The following is a 21,250-nucleotide window of genomic DNA, read 5'->3' on the forward strand; positions in this document are numbered from 1 at the left end:
ATTACCGTCTCAATAAATAAATGAAAACTTAGTGAGCATAAGAGACTTTAAAAAACATTAAAAACTCTTACTGAGCCCAAACTTTTGAAAGGTTATATTTCAAACATTGTTCATTTAGGCTATATTAACCTAGATTAATGTTGTAAAAATTGCAATGTTAACTGAAAACAAATCACAAATTAAGATGAACTTAATAAAGTGTTACCCCATAATGAGTACCATTTTACCAAACACTGAGAGGTGAGCAGCACACTGAAGCTGATATAAGCAAAAATTAAGCTTCACCAGCAATAAAGACAACATAATTCATATTTATATAGCTGTCAGGAGAGTTTTTACAGTATAACCAAATCCTCTGACATTTTTATTTTCTAATTCAATTTATTTTGCCATTCGTTTATAATAATCACAAATCTTCTCACTTTAAAAAAAAAAAAGGAAAACCAAGGAAATGAAACAAATGTTTATTATAATTAATAAAAGAACAATTCCAGATTGCCAGCAAATCTCTCAACATAAATCATATAGGAATACTCTGAACAGGCAAATCCAAAGAAGGTGCAAAAAGGCCTGGCTAAGCCAAGCAATTAGGACAAGAGACATACAGAACACAAAAATATTTACAAACCGAACAAGACGAACAAAAAACAAGTGCTTAATGGCAAGTACTTATGACAGTGTAACAGGGATTCAAATTTCATCTAAGTGAACAAATCCGCTCGTCTTTTTTCATTATCTCTACCCCAACTACGCTAAGAATTTGTAACCAGTAACATAAAGATTGTCTCTTATCCATTTCTGAGACAAAAAAATTACCATGTCTTGCATATTTATTCATGTCACACCAAAACAGACACTGACCGTGTCTCATGGTGCTTTATGAACAGTGTAGATGGAAACGACAGAGACTGACAGAAGAGGATGAAGATGAACAACATGTAAATTAGACATTCACACCAGTGTTACTGTTTTTTTTCTACCCATTCATTGATATGTCAGTGTATAAGGTCAGCTGTATCCTCAGGCTGCAGTAAAGCACGATCCAGTTGGTTATTGGCATAAGCTTAACTGCTTTAATTTGCCAGGAGATCATTCATGGCTTCACTCAATTGGCGATGAAGGTACTTTTACTAAAAGTAGTGTATTGGGTAAAAGAAAAAAAGTCAGGTTCACGTCACATCAAGGCTAAGACACTGACCCAAGCTAATGAGAAGTTGTAGTTTAAATGTAATAATGACCTATGCCTGCTACTATTTGTATATTTTGGTGAGAATTTTATTCCTTTTTCAAATGACAGTACAACTGTAACAAAAGCATCTCTTAACGTTCCTCCACTGCACCAGACAAAAGCCACTAGCATGAGTTGCAGTAGCAACAGAGCATTTTGACCGGCAACAAAGGCTAAACATTATGAACTTTAAAAGCAAACGACGCGGATCGTTTCAGTTAATCCTGTATACCAAGACACACCAGACTCATTCACATGATTCAGGCGCAAACTGCACTGATGCCACTCAGGTGTCCGTGTCTGATGGCTTATTAAAAAGTTTATGCACATGGGGGAGAGTTACATTAAAAGCTGACAGAAAGGCCTGAGAGACCCTTTCCCCAGCAGAAGAGGAAAAAAGCTTATAGGCAAACTACAGTGTTGATTTACAGTGCTGAAAAGGGTACAGAAGCCGATTTATTAGTAATAATGCAGTGTATCCATCCTCCATCTGTACCTCCAATGCTTTTCATCAAGCCAAAGCTAAAATCAAACTCACTCATTAGCGCTATTCGTTTCACCGTCCAAGTTCCTTGGCAAATGGCATTCAGGTGGGTTTGCTGTCCAGTGAGACTAACAAACTTGTTCTTTTTTTTCCTTTTTTTTTTTTTTTTAAGTGAAAACGTGAATTTGGATCCACAGAGTGACCTGTATGATTCGTTATGGGAACAACACAACAGCACAACACAACCTTTGGTTAGTATTGGCATGCCTGTAGTTTCTTTTGGCTTCACTTCTAGCATACAGTAGACTCTTTTTCTACCAGCTCTCAGGGGTCCTGCTTCTCACCCACCAATGAAATCCCAGGGTACGCACAAACACACAGCAAGGGCTAATGCTGAAAATGTAACAATTTTTGCATCCTCGTGGTCAATGTCATCTAGGTATGGTGTATTATTGTCATCGACTACATTTTTGGGAGCATTACCAAACAGTTCTTTCAATTAAGAACATTTTGTTGGTGTTCTCCATGACCTCAGGTTCTGGACAGTTCTTTCAGTTGGCATCTGAAAGTATCCCATTCGCTCGCATCTTTCTGTTCATCAATGAGAAATCAGTACTACATAAAGCACGTCTGCTTTAATGCCGCTTTCAGGAGAAAACTTCTGAACCAAAAAGGAACAAAGAAAACCCAATGCAGGAAGAGTAATCAATGATGCAATTTTCTTCTCCTTGCTAGAATCGTCTCAAAGAAAAAGGCTTCCTTTGCCTTTCGAAATACTTTTATGGTAGTGCCTTTGCGAAAAATAAAAGGGCAACAGTTTGAGTTCCTCACTTCTTTTTGTCCTTCTGCTTCTTGTCTGGCTTGCTGCTTTGTTCTGTGGTCATGTTACGAGGCATGAGAAGAACGCCATCAGGGCCATACTGCAGAAAGTATTCGCTGGCCGAGTAGGGTCTGCCTTCCTCGTCCCGCAGCTGTGCGAACAATTCCTGGGAAAGGCTTTGAACCTTCTGCTTCGTCTGTCTGATGCACTTACAGTACTCCATCTTCTCCTTTAGCAGCTGAGCTTTTTCGCGTTGCAGGTCTTGCACGCCTTGCTCGAGTTTCAGGATGGTGTCTAGCTTGCGTTTACGGCAGTTTTGCGCCGCCATTTTGTTCTTTCCGCGGCGGCGGATGTCGCGAATGAGCGAGAGCTGGTCCTCGTTGAGATGGTGCTTGGCCAGAAGCTCGTTGAACTCCTCGACGGGGAGGTTGATGATCTTGTCATTGGAGAATGGGATGTCCATGGCTCTCGCCCTACGTTCATCACGGCTAGACTGCCTGTCAACACAGTCTTGTAGTGGCTGGAGCTTGGTCTGCTGCATTTGCTTGTCTCTGCCTTTCTTGCTGCAGGATGTGGACAGCTGAGAACGCTCAGAGTAGGACGATGCCAGTGGTAGATTGTAGGTGTGGTTGTGATTGACACTTTCCAACTGCGGTATGCCATGGAACTGAGATGGATCTTGGTAACTCATGCGGCATAGCTTGCTATACTCTGGTTGGTAGCCCCCGACGGCTCCTTCCTCTGCTTCTGCTGTGGCTGCCTCCGAATCTGTACTGTAGCCCACAGCTCCTTCCTCCGAGAACGTAGCAGAGGTGGATGAAGACGATGCGGCTGACGAGCAGGATGTCTCCGAGTTGCTAGGTGAGGCTGGGCTATGGCTAGAGTCCAGTGAAAGACCTGAGTCGGAATCGAGCTCATCCTCGAGCTGAGAAGCCTGGTCTTGGCTGAAACCCTCTTCCATTGCAAGGTCTAGCAGGCTAATTTCATCCAGCATAGACTCTTCCAACAGACTGGAAAATGGATCTGGCAGCACCGGAGTGGTGGTTAGGTTTGTAGTACTGTTTAGAGGTGGTGGGAGAAAGAGTCCGGTCAAGTTAGTAGCTCCAAATGTTGAATTGATGTTGGAGGAGTTGCTAGAAGAGAGCCTGACTAAGGTAGGCCGCTGTACCCCGGTGGAATCCAGCTCGGGGTTGAAGAGTGTGGGAAAGTCCTGGCTGCAACTGGGAAGTGAAGCCTGGTGGAGACTAACATCCTGGTTAATGAGAGTGGACCGTGGGAGTTCAAAACCTCCTATTGTGGCTGATTCGGTGGTGTTGGCATTGTTGTTATTGGGGTCATTATTCATGGTGACATTTACTGCTGTATTGTTCACCTCCATGTCCTAAAAAAAGACGTAATGAATATTAGACAGGGTTTAATGGAGTGACGCTCATTACTACTGCATAATAAAAATTCAGTTAATTATTTTTTTTTTGTCAGGGTGATAAAAGTGTTCAGAGACCATCATAATAAAAAGATTGAAAGTCTGACTGAAAGGAAGAAATTCCTGAAAAAAATGTTTTTTGGGAAAAATATTTTAAGTGGTTATTAATATTCGAAAAAAAACTGCCAAAGTCAAAGTCATACAGTAAGAACATACTCTTGTTCAGAACCTCAAGATGCGGTGTCAAGGTCAATTAGTGTCTCAGACATTTATAGAGCAATGCAAGGTTAGTTTAGGTTTTACAATGTCATGTATATATGTATATATATATATATATATATATTTTTTTTTTTTTTATATACAGTCATGGCCAAAAATATCGGCACCCTTGGTAAATATGATCAAAGAAGGCTGTGAAAATTAACCTGCATTGTTAATCCTTTTGATCTTTTATTTAAAGAAATTCACAAAAATCTAACCTTTCATTGGATAATAAGAATTTAAAATAAATTTAAAAACCTACATCACCACATGTTTGGCTTCTATGGTCAGATGAAACAAAAAAAAATTTGGTGAACACAGGTACAAGAGTACAAAAGTACCCCATGTGTACAATGAAATATACTGCTGTATTTTTGATGTTGTGGGCCTATATTTCTGCTGGAGGTCCTGGACATCTTGTTTAGACACACAGCATCATGGATTCTATCAAATACCAACAGATAAAAAAAATCAATAAGTGACTGACTCTTATAATGGAGAATATAAAGTTAGAAATCTTATAATGGGCCACGTTTGGATCTTCCAACCGTACAATAATCCAAACACAAACCTCAAAAACAACACAAAAATGGGTCACTGAGCACAAAACCAGCTATGGCCATTCCAGTGTCTCTAACCTCATCAGGTATTATAGGAGAAAATTTAGAGCTGTTAAACTGGCAAATGAAGGTTTCAAAAAGTATTGAATAAAAGGTTCATTAATTGTGGCCAATGTGTATTAGAAAAAAAACATTTATTTCATAATGATATTTCCCCCCATTTTAAATTCTTATTATCCAATGAAAGGTTAGATTTTTGTGATTTAAAAAAAATAAAAGATCAAAAGGATTAATGCAGATAAATTTTCACAGCCTTCTTTGACCATATTTACCAAGGGTGCCGATATTTTTGGCCATGACTGTATATATTAAGGAAGTAACGGTACACATATTCGTACTGAAAATTTTCGGTACGGGTCTTTCGGTTCGGTACGCATGTGTACCAAACAAATCATTCAATTTTTTCAGGAAATTCAGACAATACATGTCGTTATGACACTCTTTGATGTGGCGTGATAGATTGCTGTATAGAAGCCTCAGTTCTAATGGCAGTGTGGAGCGCGTTTATCCCTTCATCTTTACTACTAGTTTTAACGCAAAATAAACATGAATGAACAGCTCATGTAATCGCTCAATCAGTGTTTCAATTGTGGAAAGACGTCCCTAAAAGAGCTTGTTAACAAAATGTCATGTCGAATTTCATTTACCTCAGGAAAGTCCTCAGTGTCTACACCTTATTATTTCCTAGAGAAATGAAGTCTCCATTATATTTTACTTTACCTGTTAGTGATGTCTTCATTTAGAGGTTAATTTAAAAACTGCATTATGTGCAATGTTTGCATACATATTTTTAATTTGAGTGTTGATTATTATTGTTAAAAATAAATAGTAATTGAATTTAAGTTTTTGTTCTTTTGTTAAGTGTAACCTTGCAGTAATGTAAAAGGGATCCCTATAATTAAGAGCAGAAGCTGAGGTAGATTTTTATCCCCAAGAAAATTTTAATTGTAATTGAATTTATTTAAACAATTTGTTTAGTAAACCATTGTTTAATAATAATTAAAAAAAAATGTTTAGTTTTTTCCTCCTGCTGTACCGAAACCACACGAAACCGTGATGTCAAAACCGCGGTACGTACCGAACCATCATGTTTGTGTACAGTTGCACTCCTAATACATTTTATACACTGAACAAAATTATAAACGCAACACTTTTGTTTTTACCCCCATTTTTCATGAGCTTAACTCAAAGATCTAAGACTTTTTGTACACAAAAGGCCTATTTCTCTCATCCACCTCACAGGTGTGGCATATCAAGATGCTGATTAGACAGCATGATTATTGCACAGGTGTGCCTTAGGTTGGCCACAATAAAAGGAGTGGACCAACATTCCACAGGCCACAATCAACAACCTGATCAACTCCATGCGAAGGAGATGTGTTGCACTGCATGAGGCAAATGGTGGTCACACCAGATACTGACTGGTTTTCGGACCCCCCTGGACCACCCCAATACAGTACAACTGCACATTTTAGAGTGGCCTTTTATTGTGGCCAGCCTAAGGCACGCCTGTGCAATAATCATGCTGTCTAATCAGCATCTTGATATGCCACACCTGTGAGGTGGATGGAGTATCTCGGCAAAGGAGAAGTGCTCACTAACACAGATTTAGACAGATTTGTGAACAATATTTGAGAGAAATAGGCCTTTTGTGTACACAGAAAAAGTCTTAGATCTTTGAGTTCAGCTTGTGAAAAATGGGGGCCAAAACAAAAGTGTTGCGTTTATAATTTTGTTCAGTATCCGTATATATTAGGACTGTCAGTTTAACACGTTAACTTAATTAATTAAATATGAAAAAATAACACGATTAAAATATTTTAATGCAGTTAACGCACTGGACCCGCCCCCCAGACTAGTATGTCATCTTTTACATTTCATAAACTTGACTGTTGACAAATATGATGCATGGCAATGACTTCATAAATGCAATTATGGCCTAAATTTACCGCCATCTGCTGGCAGTTTTAGTTTCTTATTTAGAGAATTATTTCATAAAAATAAAAAAAAGAGGAAAAAATAGGGGAAATCTTTAAAGGAATAGTTCACCCAAAAAACTTTAAAGGGGTGGTAGGCTTGATTGTGTATATGGGGTGCAGTCTAACGTGTTAATTCTTCGTTTTTTTTTTATTTTTTAAAAAAGGCATTATTTTTCACATCATTTACCTGTATTCCACACCGCTATGTCCCTTCTCTGATAAGCGCGCTGATCATTTCCTGCTTTAATAAAGGCCCTCCTTCAGAAATATGTGACGGCCTCTGATTGGTTAGCTGGTCCAGTGTGCTAAACCACCTCTAGTGCATGTCTAAACGTCCCGCCCCTTGGCTTTTAATGGTAGTTTTTTTGTTTGTTGTTGTCTCATACTTTTAGATACGCTGTTATTTGTAAATGTTACTATGATAACTTTTAATATAAGGTTTTATTCTGATTAAAGCTTTAATACAGTACGGCAACAGCACACACATCCATGTATAATGCTTCTCATAGCTATGTGAAAATAAGTGTATTCACTGAGCTGATGATCTGAATGAGTGTGAGAGAGAGAGAGAGAGAGAGAGAGAGATGCAGAACAGAGCATGTGCAGAGCAGGGTACTTGAAGAACAGTATTAAGAACTGCTGCTTTAGAACATTGATTTTGAAACTTGTGAATCCATTAGAATCGTTAGAAGACAGAATTGTTCATATATGAATAGATTTTTACGTGCAACCATAGTTTTCTCATCCTCTTCTCTAGAAGTGCAGCATGGCCTCGCCCCCTTTACTGCGTCTTCCCAGGGGCGGGGTTTATCTCGGTTTGTTACGTCACAAACCCGGAAAGTAACTTCTTGTAGTCCCTATGAGCTGTTTTTGTAGGCATTAAACTGCCAGAATTTTAAAAACGATCTCTCCGTTTGCATTGAACTTTCAGCTTCGCAACTTTGCAGATATTGTTTATGCTCAAACAGCAACATTACACAGTAACTAACTTTAAAAAAAGTGAAATCGCAATCAACCACCCCCCTTTAATTATGCCATCATTTACTCAAACCTGAATGACTTACTTTCTTTTGTGGAACATAAAAGAAGGTATTTTGAAGACTGTTGGTAACAAAGCTGTTTTGGTTACCAATGACATCCACTGCATGAACGAAAAAACAAAACAAAAAAAAAACAACAACAAAAAAATGTTACTCAAATTATCTTCTTTTATGTTTTATAGTTTATGTTGAATGAAATAAAATATTCCTTTCTAAATCTATTATTTATAATGTCTACTTAATACTTTCTCATTTAACACAAAAATAGCATTAAATAATCTTTTGGGGGTATTTTCACAGCCAAATGTAATTTGCGATTAATTCGATTAATTAATCGACACATCATGTAATTAATTAGATTAAAAATTTTAATCGACTGACAGCCCTAATATATATGATATATGTATGTATAGATAGATAGATAGATAGATAGATATATGCATACACTCACATGAATTCATGGTAGGGTTGTGACGGTGAGGTAATTTTCCCACCGGTTAATTGACGAGTGACAACACCGGTAATACTGGTATCACCGTGGAGGTGGGGGTGGGGTGGGGGGGGGGGGGTTGTTTGGGTTTTCCCTCTTTTCCTTGCTTTCCTTTGCTTTTAAATAGGACTGTGCACATTTTACTTTCACTTTCAAATATGGCTTTTCATCTGAAAGATGTATGTAGTAGCAACTTTACATGGCCGCTCAATCTAATGTTAACCTAGAAATATGTGCACTGTTGAAGTGTCTGTGCGGAGTGTGGAAACTGAACAGCAGCACACTCACTGCATGACAGATGGGAGACACTGGTGCGGTCATTTGCTTTTAAAATACTCTGTCATTTTTGATCATACAGTTAAGGGTAATACATTTTTCGAATCTGTAAAAACGCTCTGTTTATTTGTGTGCTCAGTATAACAAAGAAACGTTGTGCATTTCGTTTCTAAACTAAATCTTCCGCCATCGTCTTGTCTGTCTCACTTCACTCTTCCTCACGTGATAAATGAAATCTGATCGTTCGGCATGCTGCACTGAGCAGCCACGTTCAGTTGTACTTGTAGTGTCTGTTGTCTAGCTGAACTCAATGATTTTTATTACTATAAAAAATCAAAACGATGGGTTGGGGGGCCATCTTGGGCAAGTGACGTAACCGGCTTCACACCGGTAAACACTGTCACACTGTCTATCTCAGCAAGCCTAAATTCATGGTTTAAGAAAAATGTGTTATTGCTTTTTATTCGATGGATACACCACATTTATCACAAGTAAAAAAAATTTATTGGAAATGGTATAAATCCAAAAGCATATTATAATGTCTTTTAAAAATGACTTTTAATTTGACACTATTACAACCACTGTCACTAAGCCATAAATAATATCTATATATTCCCTTCATCAATTTTGAATGCAATAAATGTACAAACCTGCAGTTCCATTATTGACATTATGTCCTGCCACTGCTGCTCCAGGTCTAGTGGTGTATCAGACTGCGACAGAGGGGCTTGTAGAGGGATCCCTTGTGATGTTGAAGGTGTTTCCTCGGTTGAAGCTCTCAGCTGTGAGGTGGGTCCAGTGGCCTGGAACTAAAGAGAAAAAAGACAATGTAAAATGACAATCAAACAAAAAAACTGCCAAGTTTTAATCCGTAATGTAGCATGAATTTCACTGTCGCTACCTCTGGCTCTTCTCCAAATGGAAAGGTGGCCTCCAGAAGCCTCAGACATTCCTGCAGGGATAATGAAGTCTGAGCACCGAGACTGGTAAGCTAGGAAATACAACAAGAAAAGTCCATGTAATTCCAAGGCTGACTGAAATTCACTTCACATCTACAGCTCACCAGCCTTTTTGAATAATCTAAAAGCATTATTAACCAAAACCTTGCTGTGCTCCTCACACCTTCCTGTAATCCTAGCATATTACAGCACATACCTCCACAGGTATGCTCTCTCCTGTCTCTCCATCAACATGAGTTAGGCTCTGCACTGCTTGGAGATTAAGTCCATTTCTCCAGCTTTCCTCTCTTCCACCTGCCTCCTCGTTCTCTTCATTAGGTTTCTCAGCCTCACTCTCCTTCTGGCGACTGCTATAGTTAAATACTTCTCGGCCAGCACCAAGGTCAATATCCTGCCTCCATAGGATGTCTATGAGGTCAATGTCCTAGAAATATATTCATTAAAGGGGAGTGTCATGAAAGGTCTAAGATTACAGGACATCATCAGATAATTACATTTAATGAGGGACATGATGCAGATTCGTCAGCTCTTATTTGGCTAATTGTCCCAAGCATGTATTCCTAAATAAATCACAAAGGAACCACGTCTCTCTCAAAAAAAATGAAATACTACATATCCTAAAAGGTCCTGACAACCACAAGAGTAGATAACCTCTACTAATACTACTATAATCTCCATTTGATTCAGTGCAGTATTTGTTCCACATTGCTATAAAATGTAATATTTACATTACTATTAGCCTAAAACATTAGCACAACTACCTAGTTTTAAAAGATACACAGCTCTATCGATGAGACCACACCCTGTCCAGCCACTATTGTAAGGCTCATAATGTAGAGTAAGAATACTACTCTTTCACATACAACGCTCTTAATAGCCACCATGCAATACGCTTAATCTAATAGCTAGAGATAATAGCATAACATGGTTCTCTCTTTGAAGAAATCAAATACGAACCAATGTCAATCTAATTACTGTAGGCTAAGCTAAAAACACACAGCTACTGTACCTCTTTGGAGAGGTCATCACTGCTCTCTCTCTCCCCTTGCTCCTGACTGTCCTCAGGGGCCACGGCTCCCAGACTGTCCTCTCCACTGAGGCTGTAAGTGGTCTCAGAAGCACCGCCAGCCCCTCTCATGGCAGAGGCTTCGGAGTTGTTCACGTCCTCCAGGCTGCCCCCATTGTCCAGGGCAATGCTGGGGCCGGACTGACTGGTTGCCGAAACCACAGTCTCAGGGTCACGATGCACCAGCCAGGCACTCAGCTCAGTGCTAGGCACACGCAGATGATCCAGGGAGCGCACCTGGTTCAGAAGCCGGCGAGTGGCGAAAAAATGGTCCAGGTCCACACTTTTAGGATGGATGCCATAGCCGTCCAGGGTGTTACGGAGATTGTGGAACTGCGTCTGGGTGTAGGCCGAGCTGGGGCCCAGGATGATCTCACGGAGTGGGGGGAGCTGATTGTTTAAATAAGTGTCCAAGTCCAGCCGTACCCCAATTAGACTCAGGAGGATAGTGAACTGAATAAGACCCTCTGTGAAGTACTTTTTCAAGTAAAGCATTTCTTTGCAAAGGAACAAAAAAAGAAAAAAACTCAAAAAGGAACTAAAAAGCAAAAATAAAAAAATACACACAAACAAATGTCAAACCCGATTAAGGTTATGGTCAGCCTTGTATACGGTAGAAAATCGAAAGCAGACACAAGATAAAAGGATCCTCGCTTTGATTCACAGTCATGTGCTTCTAATAAAACAGGACTAAAGGTGAAGATAAATCCTCTTTTGTTGTCTTTGAAGAAAGTTTTTTTCACCTAAATTATATCCAGCTTATATATTTGTAAGCATGCACTTTCAAAGTCCACCAAGCCTGCATAGAAAGAGAAGACAAAAATTAATCAAAATTTTACAATATTATTAGCACTTAAATTGCAAAATTTTCAAATGCAAGTGAATTTCAATTAAAGCTTAATCAGTTAAATAACATCAAAGGTGCTTGCATCATAATGTAGTATAATATACAAATTAAATTTCAACATTATAATGTTAACACATTCAGATTTATAACAGCACATCAGACATCACAACAAAGTGTTTTAACAACCTAATTCAAGTAATACAATGACAATTTACAGTCTTACTATGAAACTGTTATTATAAAATATTAATGACCTCCCACCACATACACCCACCTCACAATCACACCCACATCAATCTATCCATCCCTGTAGCCCTCTAATAACCAAAAGTACGCGAAGATATAGCGCATATTCGCCACCAATAAATTCCAGATCGGTGACTGAGCTTCGGCCTAATGTCATTCTCTGCCTACTTTCATCTCCTCTTTCTAAAACCTCAACTAAGAACAATTTACTTGTCTAAGCACTGTGAAGTATTGACCTCTTACACTTCCGCTATCACAGCCCAGCAGCCCGTTAGCAACAAGTGGCGCAACAGCCTCTGATTGGCTAAGATGCCTGTCACTCATTTCCTCTCCGCGCTACAGCCAATAAGGAGGCGGGCCCTGACGGGGTTCTACCGGGGACATTGAATTACTAATAACAACTTTTATTAAATACCCAGTTCTTGTCAACTGGTTAAACCTAACCGTTCAGAACGGTTCCTTCAGTTCACGCAAAGCTGTCTTGTGCACTTGCAGCAGCCGCACTGACACACTCTCCCACATTCGCAATTTCGAAAGCTATAGCTAACTTAGCCCGCTAGCATAGCATCAAAATAGTCCGTTTTTATACTTACTCAGGAAGAGTTTACTGACAAATGACTCCGAATGCCTCTACATGCATACACAGCCACTGTCATCAGTCACTTCCAACTAACTACGCACTTATTCCCTTAGATCTCTATGTGGTTGTCACTCCCCTCTCGCTTTGAATGGCCCACCATGACTTGCAGAATTTCCTCTTGCCGACAACTTGGCTGAACTGAGGCGCTGAAACATGCTGCCACTGCGCACGCGTAGAATATTCTAGTGCACATACGGGATGAGATCATTCATCAAAATTCCCCGTTGTATACAAACCTATAAATAAGACTTTTTTTTTTTTTTTTTTTTTTTTATTATAACATAATTTAAAACTGGTATCTGTCTGGTATCTATTTGACTTCTATTAGTTGTCCCGCCTTTATTTTTCTTCCCTTTCTTAATGAGTTCCGTAGGAATACGATATTAGCGATATTTGCAATATTCTGAAGTGGTGGTACTGCAAGTCACAAAATTATTGACAGGCACTAAAACACTGGCCAGAAATACTCTGATATCGAGACTAATTAATGGATAATGCTTTATGCCAAAAGAGTCATGTATTATCACATGGGGCTAGTTGTCACAGTTTTTTCTCCAGTGAATATTTCTTAGCGTAGGTTTATCTTTGAGAGTCAATTTTCCATTGGCACATAAAGTCTAGGCTACAAAAACGTTGCTGACGACATTTAGAAAAATGCATACCGTTCATTTATACATTTATTGACTTTAATTCTCGTTGTCACAATGTCACAGCCATTAAATAATTAGCATGTTATAGGCTTTTCATCAACATTGAAACAATTATGAAGCACATAAAATAGCAACCAGATAAAAGTACCTTATGTCGCAGCAAATATTGTAGATAGTTCATTGTATTAAATTATATCACTTTGGACAACTTGACTCAATAAAATACTTTACTATAAAATTGCGTTTAATGACTTATAGCCACTAGATGGCGCTCATTGAGCGTGTTTGACAGGCCAGAGGTCACTTCTGTTCTGTAACAGGGTTCAAGATTGTAACTACCCTCCTCAAAACATTATCTTTTTTGTTTGATGAATTTTGCATTACAGCTATTTTGATCTTTAAAGTTTTTAATGGATGTCTACATCAATCATGCTTCTTTGTGTCAGATGCTTGCATCAGTCAGCCTTGAGAAGCAGTGGGGAAAATAACCGAATGCCTTCAAGTTTTTCTTATGTCTCTCTCCATCTCACATTCTCTCTGAGACATGCATTGAGAAATTCAGATAAAAAATATTATAGATACAGTCACATATACAGTTACACATAAGAACCCTGTTAGCATTTGGTTGCACTGCAGTTTCTTTTGAGGCCACATTAAATGCTCAAGTATGTTTGAACTCTTAAACAGACAATAGTTCATTGCCTTATAACAAAAACAAACTGTTGTTCATAAAATGCTGCTATGCTGCATAAGTCAGGAGTTACTGAAGAAAATATGAAAGCATAACAATTGATTACTGAGGAAAAAATCTTGGAAATGGAAATGTCATTTGGAGGCAGTAAACATCTATTGCCATTCAAGATGTCAAGCTCCAATTTATGGTTATCACTGGATCAGTCAGGAAACATTTCAGAGAATGTGTTTATTCTAGAAAACACATTTGATACTTGGAAATTGGTCTGTGTGACTGCATTTAACCTAAATAGTGGTATTGTTTCTTCCTTCCCCCTTTCAATCGATGTATTCACATTTACTTAAGGCTCTTCAAGACTTTAAAAACTAATTTTAAGAAACATCCTTGTGTATCGGTTTCCAGTAATTACAAAAGCAGAAAGCTGTAGGCTAATTGACCTAAACTGAAATTGTCACTTTAAACAAATCAGTGCTCAGGAACAGAATTTTTTCTCTCTTGAAATGAAGACATCATAATACAGGATATCATATACAGTACAAAATATTTTTTATTTGATCATAATGAAAGTTGTGACTAATAATTTACCATATTTTTTAAAGTGGTAACTATGGTATTTTAGGGGAAACTGTGGTACATTTTTAAACTTAAGGCGTTTATCTGTTTTGCAAACAGTTTGACATTAATATTAACTGATCTTCCTCACACCAAAGACGTATTATAATCGCAAAATAAGACTCAAGTTAATTATTTTCTTCACGCATCGGGAAATCTTTCTTAAAACTGCATGACGAATCTAACTTTCTCAATTGTCAGGCTAAATACTCTGTAAACGACGTGTAAATAAGAGTGTCTTTGGAAATGTCCCATTGTTTATGAGTGCCTATACAATATGCTACATATCGAGGGGAAACATGAGTTAAAAGAGCGCCCCTTATAAATATTTACCGTGGTAACCATAGTTTCCGCCGACATACCATAATTACTGTTACTACAATAAAACTGAGGTAACTTGGTATTTGGTGACAGTGCCATCAATAAAATAAATTAAGATTCTGAAACCTTCTTTAACTGTTTAAAAGAGAATTTGTAATGATTTATTACGGTTTTACAGCAGTAACTAGGGTATTTTGGCGGAAACTAGGGTTACCATGGTAAAAATTTTGCAAAGGATTTCCTGTTGTGAGGATCTGCCGTTAGATTGAATCTAGACGGGACTCAAGCTCGTGCCACGTTACGCTACGGTGCGTTAGCCTCAAATGTGTTCCCTGTCATTTCTCGGTAAAGTACTGTCCTTTCATAGATTCACTCAAGTATTTGAGCTGAAGTAGAATAATCGCAAGGAACATAGTTGTCGGTATCTGTAGTAGATCTACAGCGTCCAAATCTTAGAAAGAGGAATAGTGTTATTTTAGTCCAATACAGCGTAACTGCATTATGCAGAGTGGAGCCTTTTTTCTCGCTCGCAAATAAAATAATGGGAGAGAAATGAGAAGGAAAACAAAAGCGCAGCGAATTCTTGACTACGAAAATGAAGAGGATGAGGAAGAGGAACAAAAACCGGACTGCTTCAGCGTAAGATGATCGATGGAAACGTGTTTATGAGTGTTTAATGTCTCATTGTTTGTTTGTAACTGTTAATGGCAAATGTTTGATCCCAAAAGAATAATTAGTATCATGTCAACCCCACTGTCCAACAGAATGGTGCACAGAAACGAAGAAAAATGTATTCCTCCAAAGAGAAAGCAGAAGAAAATAGCTCATCCGACGCCGGGCTTCAGAAGTTAGATATCAAGGTTTGGGCTTTTTCTCATTATCGGTGTTTAATCGATGTTTTGGATGCATTTTGACAGAGAAGACAGACAGCAAAACCTTTCTGTTTTGATTCTCACAGTTGTTCCACGTCGGTTGTTAGCAGCATTTTACGCAACAATCTCACCCATAATTTACTGTTGTTGGTTTACTACCGCACTTTTCGCACCGTATAGCAGTAGATTGAATGCTTTCCTATCCTGCAGCAGTGGTGTGAGGCAGGGCAGGCGGCCATGCCTGGCCGCTAATGGAGAACAATGGGGTAAAGCATGGTACAATACACCATTTGATCGAAACCTCATCAGGCGCTCGCACAACTAAAGCCCTGTACTCAAGTACAAGCTCGCCAGTGGGTTAAAAGTTTTGAAATTCTAAACTTTAGAAAGTTTGAAACAATCTCTTCTTTTCAAGTGATTTTTTTGGTACCCTTATAAAAATTACCATGGTACTCCCCCCATGGAAAACACCAGTATTGTGTGCAAGGTCACAATATGGGTTCTCATTTAAAGAGTTTAAAAAGCATTCAGTAGCTTTGCTTTTGCATGACAGTAGTGGCTACCTTTGCTGACAAAACATCTTGAACCAGCTTAAGATGTTTTGCTGGTCTTCTATTCTCCTGTGCTGGTCTCTTCAGTGGTTTTAGATGGGTTTGAGGACCTAGTCAAGCTTGGAGGTCAGCTGAACCGTTTTTTTTCAACAAGTAGTTCACCACAATTGCATTGACTGATATTTCAGTGGAAGCTTCTTATCATGGTAAACAAGCTATCAACCTTGTCAATGCATATGTAAGCAGTATTAAAGCTACTGTTGTTGTAAATAAGAGCACGGCTGTGGATATACTCAATAATATTACAGTTTATTAGCCCGTTAGTTTATAATTTTTGTTGAATACTCAGTCATTTCATTCAAGGAATGAGGAATAACCACCAATGCAAATTCAAGCTTCTTCAAAGTTTATTGTCCAAGCATCAGCTTATATACTTCTTTAATAAACAAAAACAGCATGCAGTGTAATAACCATTCAATTAGAATAAACATTACATCATATAGAGAGAAAATATATATGAAGAGCATAATAACTTTTGGAAAAACAACAGATGTTTTCTGGCCAGGACACTCACAGTTCTCTGCATCACATCCTGTCTTAGTTTTGAACACCAACAAAGATAAGTAATACTTTTTTTTAAATCAAATTATATAAACAGTTTCTCATAGAAAATAGTTTATTCAACGAAAACGTAGTTAACAGGTGTATTCAAACAGTCAGTAATCAAGATAAATGGAAGTTTATAAGTAATACTTCTTTATTTATCAAACAAGCAACACACAAAATGACAGCTGTTCTGAAACAGCATATGAGAGGAAGTGTGAGAGAAACCTCAATCCCCAAAAGAAAATGTGATCAGATTTGACGGCTGAAATGAACTATTGTACACTCATCAATGACAACTGACTGAGTAAATAGAAAATATTAGGACTCTTTCTTGTCATAACAGGTTAATGAGCTGGATTGTTCTTCCGCAGACCTCTACACTGACAGTCCTCCTGCTTCTGAGTCTGAGGTAGGTTGTGAGTCACTTGTGTTCAGCATTCGAGACATTTGCTTGTTGACATACTTGTTTGCTTGCGAGACATTTGATTCTAGACCTGAGCTTGTGTACTTTTATGATGGCAGGAGGCTCATTATTTACAGTCCTATTCGAAGAAGGAGCTTATTGCCATGGTCTTATGCATGCAGAGGGAAATGGAGGACTTGAAGGAACAACTTAGGTGCCTTACAGGTCAATATTGTTTGATTCTGTTAGGTGTCATAGAGACATAGGTTTTGATTTATTGAATTGCATAAATCAAATCTTCACATTTGATGTACTTACTACAGCATGTGGAAAGCTAGCAAGAAACCTGGAAATGCTGATCGAGAAGACCCAGATGTGGTCAAATGGGAACAATGGGACATCTCTCGGGACCCCAGATTCTCAAGGCACGGCGCAGGCACCTGCCGAGGCAGATGCTGTGATACCAGATGTGCGTTCTCCTCCAGCCATTGTGAATGGGCAATGGCTGAATCAGGGTCCAGGACCACAGAAACCTCATGAGGCCACTCAGAATGCTCAGAGGGATGGGCTCTTCACAGAGGTAGTCTATAAGAGTTAGTTAGACATGATTGTCAGAGGTTGCACAACAAATAATCATCTTTTCATCCTAATATTGTAGCACTCCGTATTTTCAATATGACTTCTCTTTGTCATATTCAAGTCTTTGTATTATACTGTCAAAATGATTTTTTCCGAAGTTGTCATCAAAACATATTGAAGTTTGTTTTACAAGTATTTTTACCTAAAAAAAAAAAATGGTTTCATTCAGTGTGCTGCTTGTTGTATATTTGTAATTATTTGTCAAATGTACTTGCAATTTTTGTGTTTAAAAGTAATCCTACGCAATTTTTTTTTTCAGTGTACAGGTTTTTTTTTGTTTTTGCCATTTTATCTTGTGCTTTTTCAATATATAAATGGTCTATCTTTATTCTTTTCTCTGTTGTTACCTTGTAGTGATATATTTTCTAATAGGGCAATTAGGCAGTTGGCTGTACTGCTCAGTAACTTGCAAAAATTCGTCTTATAAACCAGTATCCAAAAGAACTGCCATAAGATTGTGGATTGTGATCCCACCTGAAAACATTGCTACATGTTTTTGTCATATCGGCCACTTCAGTTATACATGAAAGAAGAACTTGTCAAGTCTTATCAAGCTATATATATTTCACAAGTTCAAATAGATAGCATCAGTAATTGTTTTGTGTATTTAATTTTTTTTTTTTTTCTATCAGTTTATCACTCCTGAACTTTTGGAGAGGTGTAACACAGGCACCACTGCCCAAAAACTGACCAACGACCTGCTCCGTGGACTCTACGAGAGAGAATGCCTGGCTTCCCACTCTATATCTGGAGTCGTGTACAACAAGAGAGGCCAACCAAAGCCTGCTCTCCCCACCGAAGAGGTCCAGGCAATCCTGAGTAAGATGGTATTCTGTCATTTTGAAGATTGTCAAAATTTACACTAATTTGAATCTATTACACCTAATTTCCGGAAATATTCCTGTACAGAAACCGTTCAGTATTTCTTCCCTGGCAAGACTGACGCAGAGATCAAGGGCTACATCCGACAGAAACTGCAAAACGAAGCCAAGAGGCTGAGGAAGAAACCGTCACTCACAGGCCAATATGAGTCTAGAGGTTTCAATGTACCGTTAGATATGATCGACCAGAATTGAAACGTACGGTTAGTGGATATTAATTGCGTGTTCTCCATTAAATTAGCCTTATTTGGTGTTAATTACAATTAAAGTCCTGGACTCAAGTGAAATTGATGTGCATTGACAATAGTCTTCAAAGAAAGTCACAATGATCTCTTGCAGCAGTCGTTCGGCGGTTGACGGTTGTGGCGTTTCTGATGTGAAAATGCAAATTAGCGATTCCAGATAAGTCCAAATGTTGCATTCACGAAAGCCTCTGGCTGCATTGAGCACAGTCGACGCTTAGATATCGAGATGTTTAGATATTAATGATGTGTCTCTGTGAACGTCTGTTTTTTTAATACTTTGTATTTAACAGATGTAGGATTTCAGGACGTACCATTGTGCGCGGAGCGTAATAGGGTGTGACCATTATTTACATTGTATTTTCAATGTATTTCTTATTTGATGATGTTATTTGGTCTACATGACAACAGCTTTATGTATGTAGTTTTTTGTTATTAAATGCTGAAAACGTAGGTGTGCTTATTAGTATTAGCTTTTCAATTTAAAAAAAAAATGTTTAGGTTTTTGGTTGTTAATGTGTGACACGATGAAATGGACGTGGGAGAGTTGGTAGGTGTATTATCGTGTACAATGCCTTCTCAATGAGGGCCATTGAGAACAATGCAAGCTGCATGTGGAGAGCTGGTGAGATGGAGAGAATCAATGACTGAGCGACACAGGCAGAGTGACAACAGCAGGGGTGCTGGGCCAGTTGTCTTGGCAACCTCAGTCTTCTGGGCCACAGCAGTCTGGGTCTTACCCTGGCCATCGCCTCTGAGCATCTGCCCGCTGCAGGGATGAGGGGGATTTTTGACAAACAAATGAAAGGCAAAAAGCTTTTAGGGCCCAAAAAGAGATTAGGTCTGTCACCCAGTTGCAATTTTAGTCTTCGTTTGATCATCATTATGATGTTTCGGTGGAATATTTAATAAATGCTCAGACCTTTGTCTTGTTTTTCCGCTCTTGTCGACTGGGCGGAAAACAAAGTGTTTTGTAATGGCTGCTCTTTTAAGCTTCTGTGTCAGTAAACAGGGGCCTGTCTGGCCTGATTGATGGCACAGGCGATGATTGGGCCGAGCGCAACCCTCTACTTATCATAGCTTCATCAGAGACAGTGGGGGGATAGGCAGAGACAGACAAAAGAAAGAATGGATGCGCGTGCATTTTGCAAACCAATGAAGTGAGAATGCGGCACGGATAATATCTTGGTTAAAATCTTGGTTAAATGTCGCCATGATTGACGACACAAAGTCTACAATACCAATGTGGTATAAAACTTGGGTCTGAAATTGAGCTGTAATGCTTCACTGTTCTATGCCTTCGATGTAGGGGGTGTGCAAAGATGATGTCCATTAGATCCTCAATCTTGTGAGCATAATGTGTTTCTGCCATGTGATTAAACCAGCTGCCCCAGGGCAAAACAGAGACAACACAGTGATAAAACATCAGGGGAGATGTATGGCTAGAGTCTTTTTAGATGAGTTAAGGTGCAATTCCAATGATAATCATATGCTGTTGTAAAGTCATTATATTTCAATATAAGTTTACTATACTGTAGAACACAGTAATGGAATTCATCTTTAGGTGGACTATACAAGGAAAACATTCTAGGTACAGTATGTTCTCTAATTTTCAAAAGTTTGGGGTTGGTAAGATTGTTTAAATGTTTTTAAAGAAATCTCTTATACTTACTGAGGCTGCATTTATTTGATCCAAAATATAGTAAAAACAATATTGTAAAATATTATTATTTAATTACTACATTACATTATTTCATGTTTTAAAATGGATTTATTCATGTGATGCAAAGCACTGAAGTTATTCCAGTCTTCAGTGTCACATGATCTTTCATAAAGCATTCTAATATGCAAATTTGGTGCTACAGATTTCTTCTGATTATCAATGTTAAAAAGTTGTGCTGCTTAATACTTTTGTGGAAACCATAATATTTTTTCTGGAGTTTTTGACAATGTTAAGTCTTTACTGACACTTTTGATCAGTTTAATGTCTCCTTGCTGAAAAAAATTACATTCTTACAAATCTTAACGACCCCGCACATTTTAAAACCATTACAACAGTTATGGTTTTTTTTTTCTTTTTGGTTTTTTTAAAAAAAGCAAACACCACAAATAAGAGTAAAATGCATCAACTTTTTATCTCCCTCTTAAAATTGTATTTTGGGCATATTCCACCTCAGACGTTTGACCTTATATTCTGATTCAACTAAAATCATGATGATCTGTTGATATAACATTTATTTTATTGTAGTAAAATATTTTTAAATTAAAAAATCTAATATTTAGCTGTGCCACACAATTGCATGCAAAGCTGTTATACTGCATTAATTTTGCACTTTTTGAGTGCTTTTATCAAACTCGGCCTTAAAACTAGTAACCCTAGTTAGTGTATGTATATACAGT

At 38.2% G+C, this 21,250-nt stretch overlaps 2 protein-coding genes across 4 annotated transcripts; one reads left to right on the forward strand and one right to left on the reverse strand.

Moving 5' to 3' along the window:
* Positions 1–448: 448 nt before the first annotated feature.
* On the reverse strand, positions 449–12,532 carry nfe2l1b (nfe2 like bZIP transcription factor 1b). Of its 3 annotated transcripts, none has more exons than XM_058793430.1 (6): positions 12,333–12,532; positions 10,590–11,445; positions 9,777–10,004; positions 9,523–9,612; positions 9,272–9,430; positions 449–3,913 (listed from the first exon to the last, which is right to left on the reverse strand). In XM_058793430.1, the coding sequence occupies exons 2-6, from the start codon at positions 11,139–11,141 to the stop codon at positions 2,540–2,542; spliced, it is 2,403 nt and encodes an 800-aa protein (XP_058649413.1). In that variant the 5' UTR covers positions 11,142–11,445; positions 12,333–12,532; the 3' UTR covers positions 449–2,539. The 3 variants fall into 3 exon arrangements, with proteins under 3 accessions (XP_058649413.1, XP_058649414.1, XP_058649415.1); XM_058793431.1 differs by lacking the exon at positions 12,333–12,532 and adding an exon at positions 11,768–12,004; XM_058793432.1 differs by lacking the exon at positions 9,777–10,004.
* A 2,200-nt stretch (positions 12,533–14,732) lies between these two features.
* si:ch211-194k22.8 (uncharacterized) lies at positions 14,733–19,303 on the forward strand. Its single transcript, XM_058794211.1, has 7 exons — positions 14,733–15,295; positions 15,421–15,516; positions 17,029–17,094; positions 17,208–17,313; positions 17,412–17,668; positions 18,360–18,546; positions 18,637–19,303. The coding sequence occupies exons 1-7, from the start codon at positions 15,209–15,211 to the stop codon at positions 18,801–18,803; spliced, it is 966 nt and encodes a 321-aa protein (XP_058650194.1). The 5' UTR covers positions 14,733–15,208; the 3' UTR covers positions 18,804–19,303.
* The last annotated feature ends 1,947 nt before the right edge of the window (positions 19,304–21,250 follow it).

The sequence above is a fragment of the Onychostoma macrolepis genome, chromosome 12, assembly GCF_012432095.1.
Source record: "Onychostoma macrolepis isolate SWU-2019 chromosome 12, ASM1243209v1, whole genome shotgun sequence".
Classification (NCBI taxonomy): domain Eukaryota; kingdom Metazoa; phylum Chordata; class Actinopteri; order Cypriniformes; family Cyprinidae; genus Onychostoma; species Onychostoma macrolepis.

Bases quoted from the DNA above. Each gene is read 5' to 3' on its own strand.
- nfe2l1b (XM_058793430.1), bottom strand. From the start codon at position 11,141: ATGCTTTACTTGAAAAAGTACTTCACAGAGGGTCTTATTCAGTTCACT. The intron at 9,431-9,522 runs GTAGCGACAGTG...TTTTCTCTTTAG, and splicing joins CATTTGGAGAAGAGCCAGAG to TTCCAGGCCACTGGACCCAC. The intron at 3,914-9,271 runs GTTTGTACATTT...GTCTTTTTTTAG, and splicing joins TGTCAATAATGGAACTGCAG to GACATGGAGGTGAACAATAC.
- si:ch211-194k22.8 (XM_058794211.1), top strand. From the start codon at position 15,209: ATGAGAAGGAAAACAAAAGCGCAGCGAATTCTTGACTACGAAAATGAA. The intron at 15,517-17,028 runs GTTTGGGCTTTT...TTGTCATAACAG, and splicing joins TTCAGAAGTTAGATATCAAG to GTTAATGAGCTGGATTGTTC. The intron at 17,669-18,359 runs GTAGTCTATAAG...TTTTTCTATCAG, and splicing joins GGGATGGGCTCTTCACAGAG to TTTATCACTCCTGAACTTTT.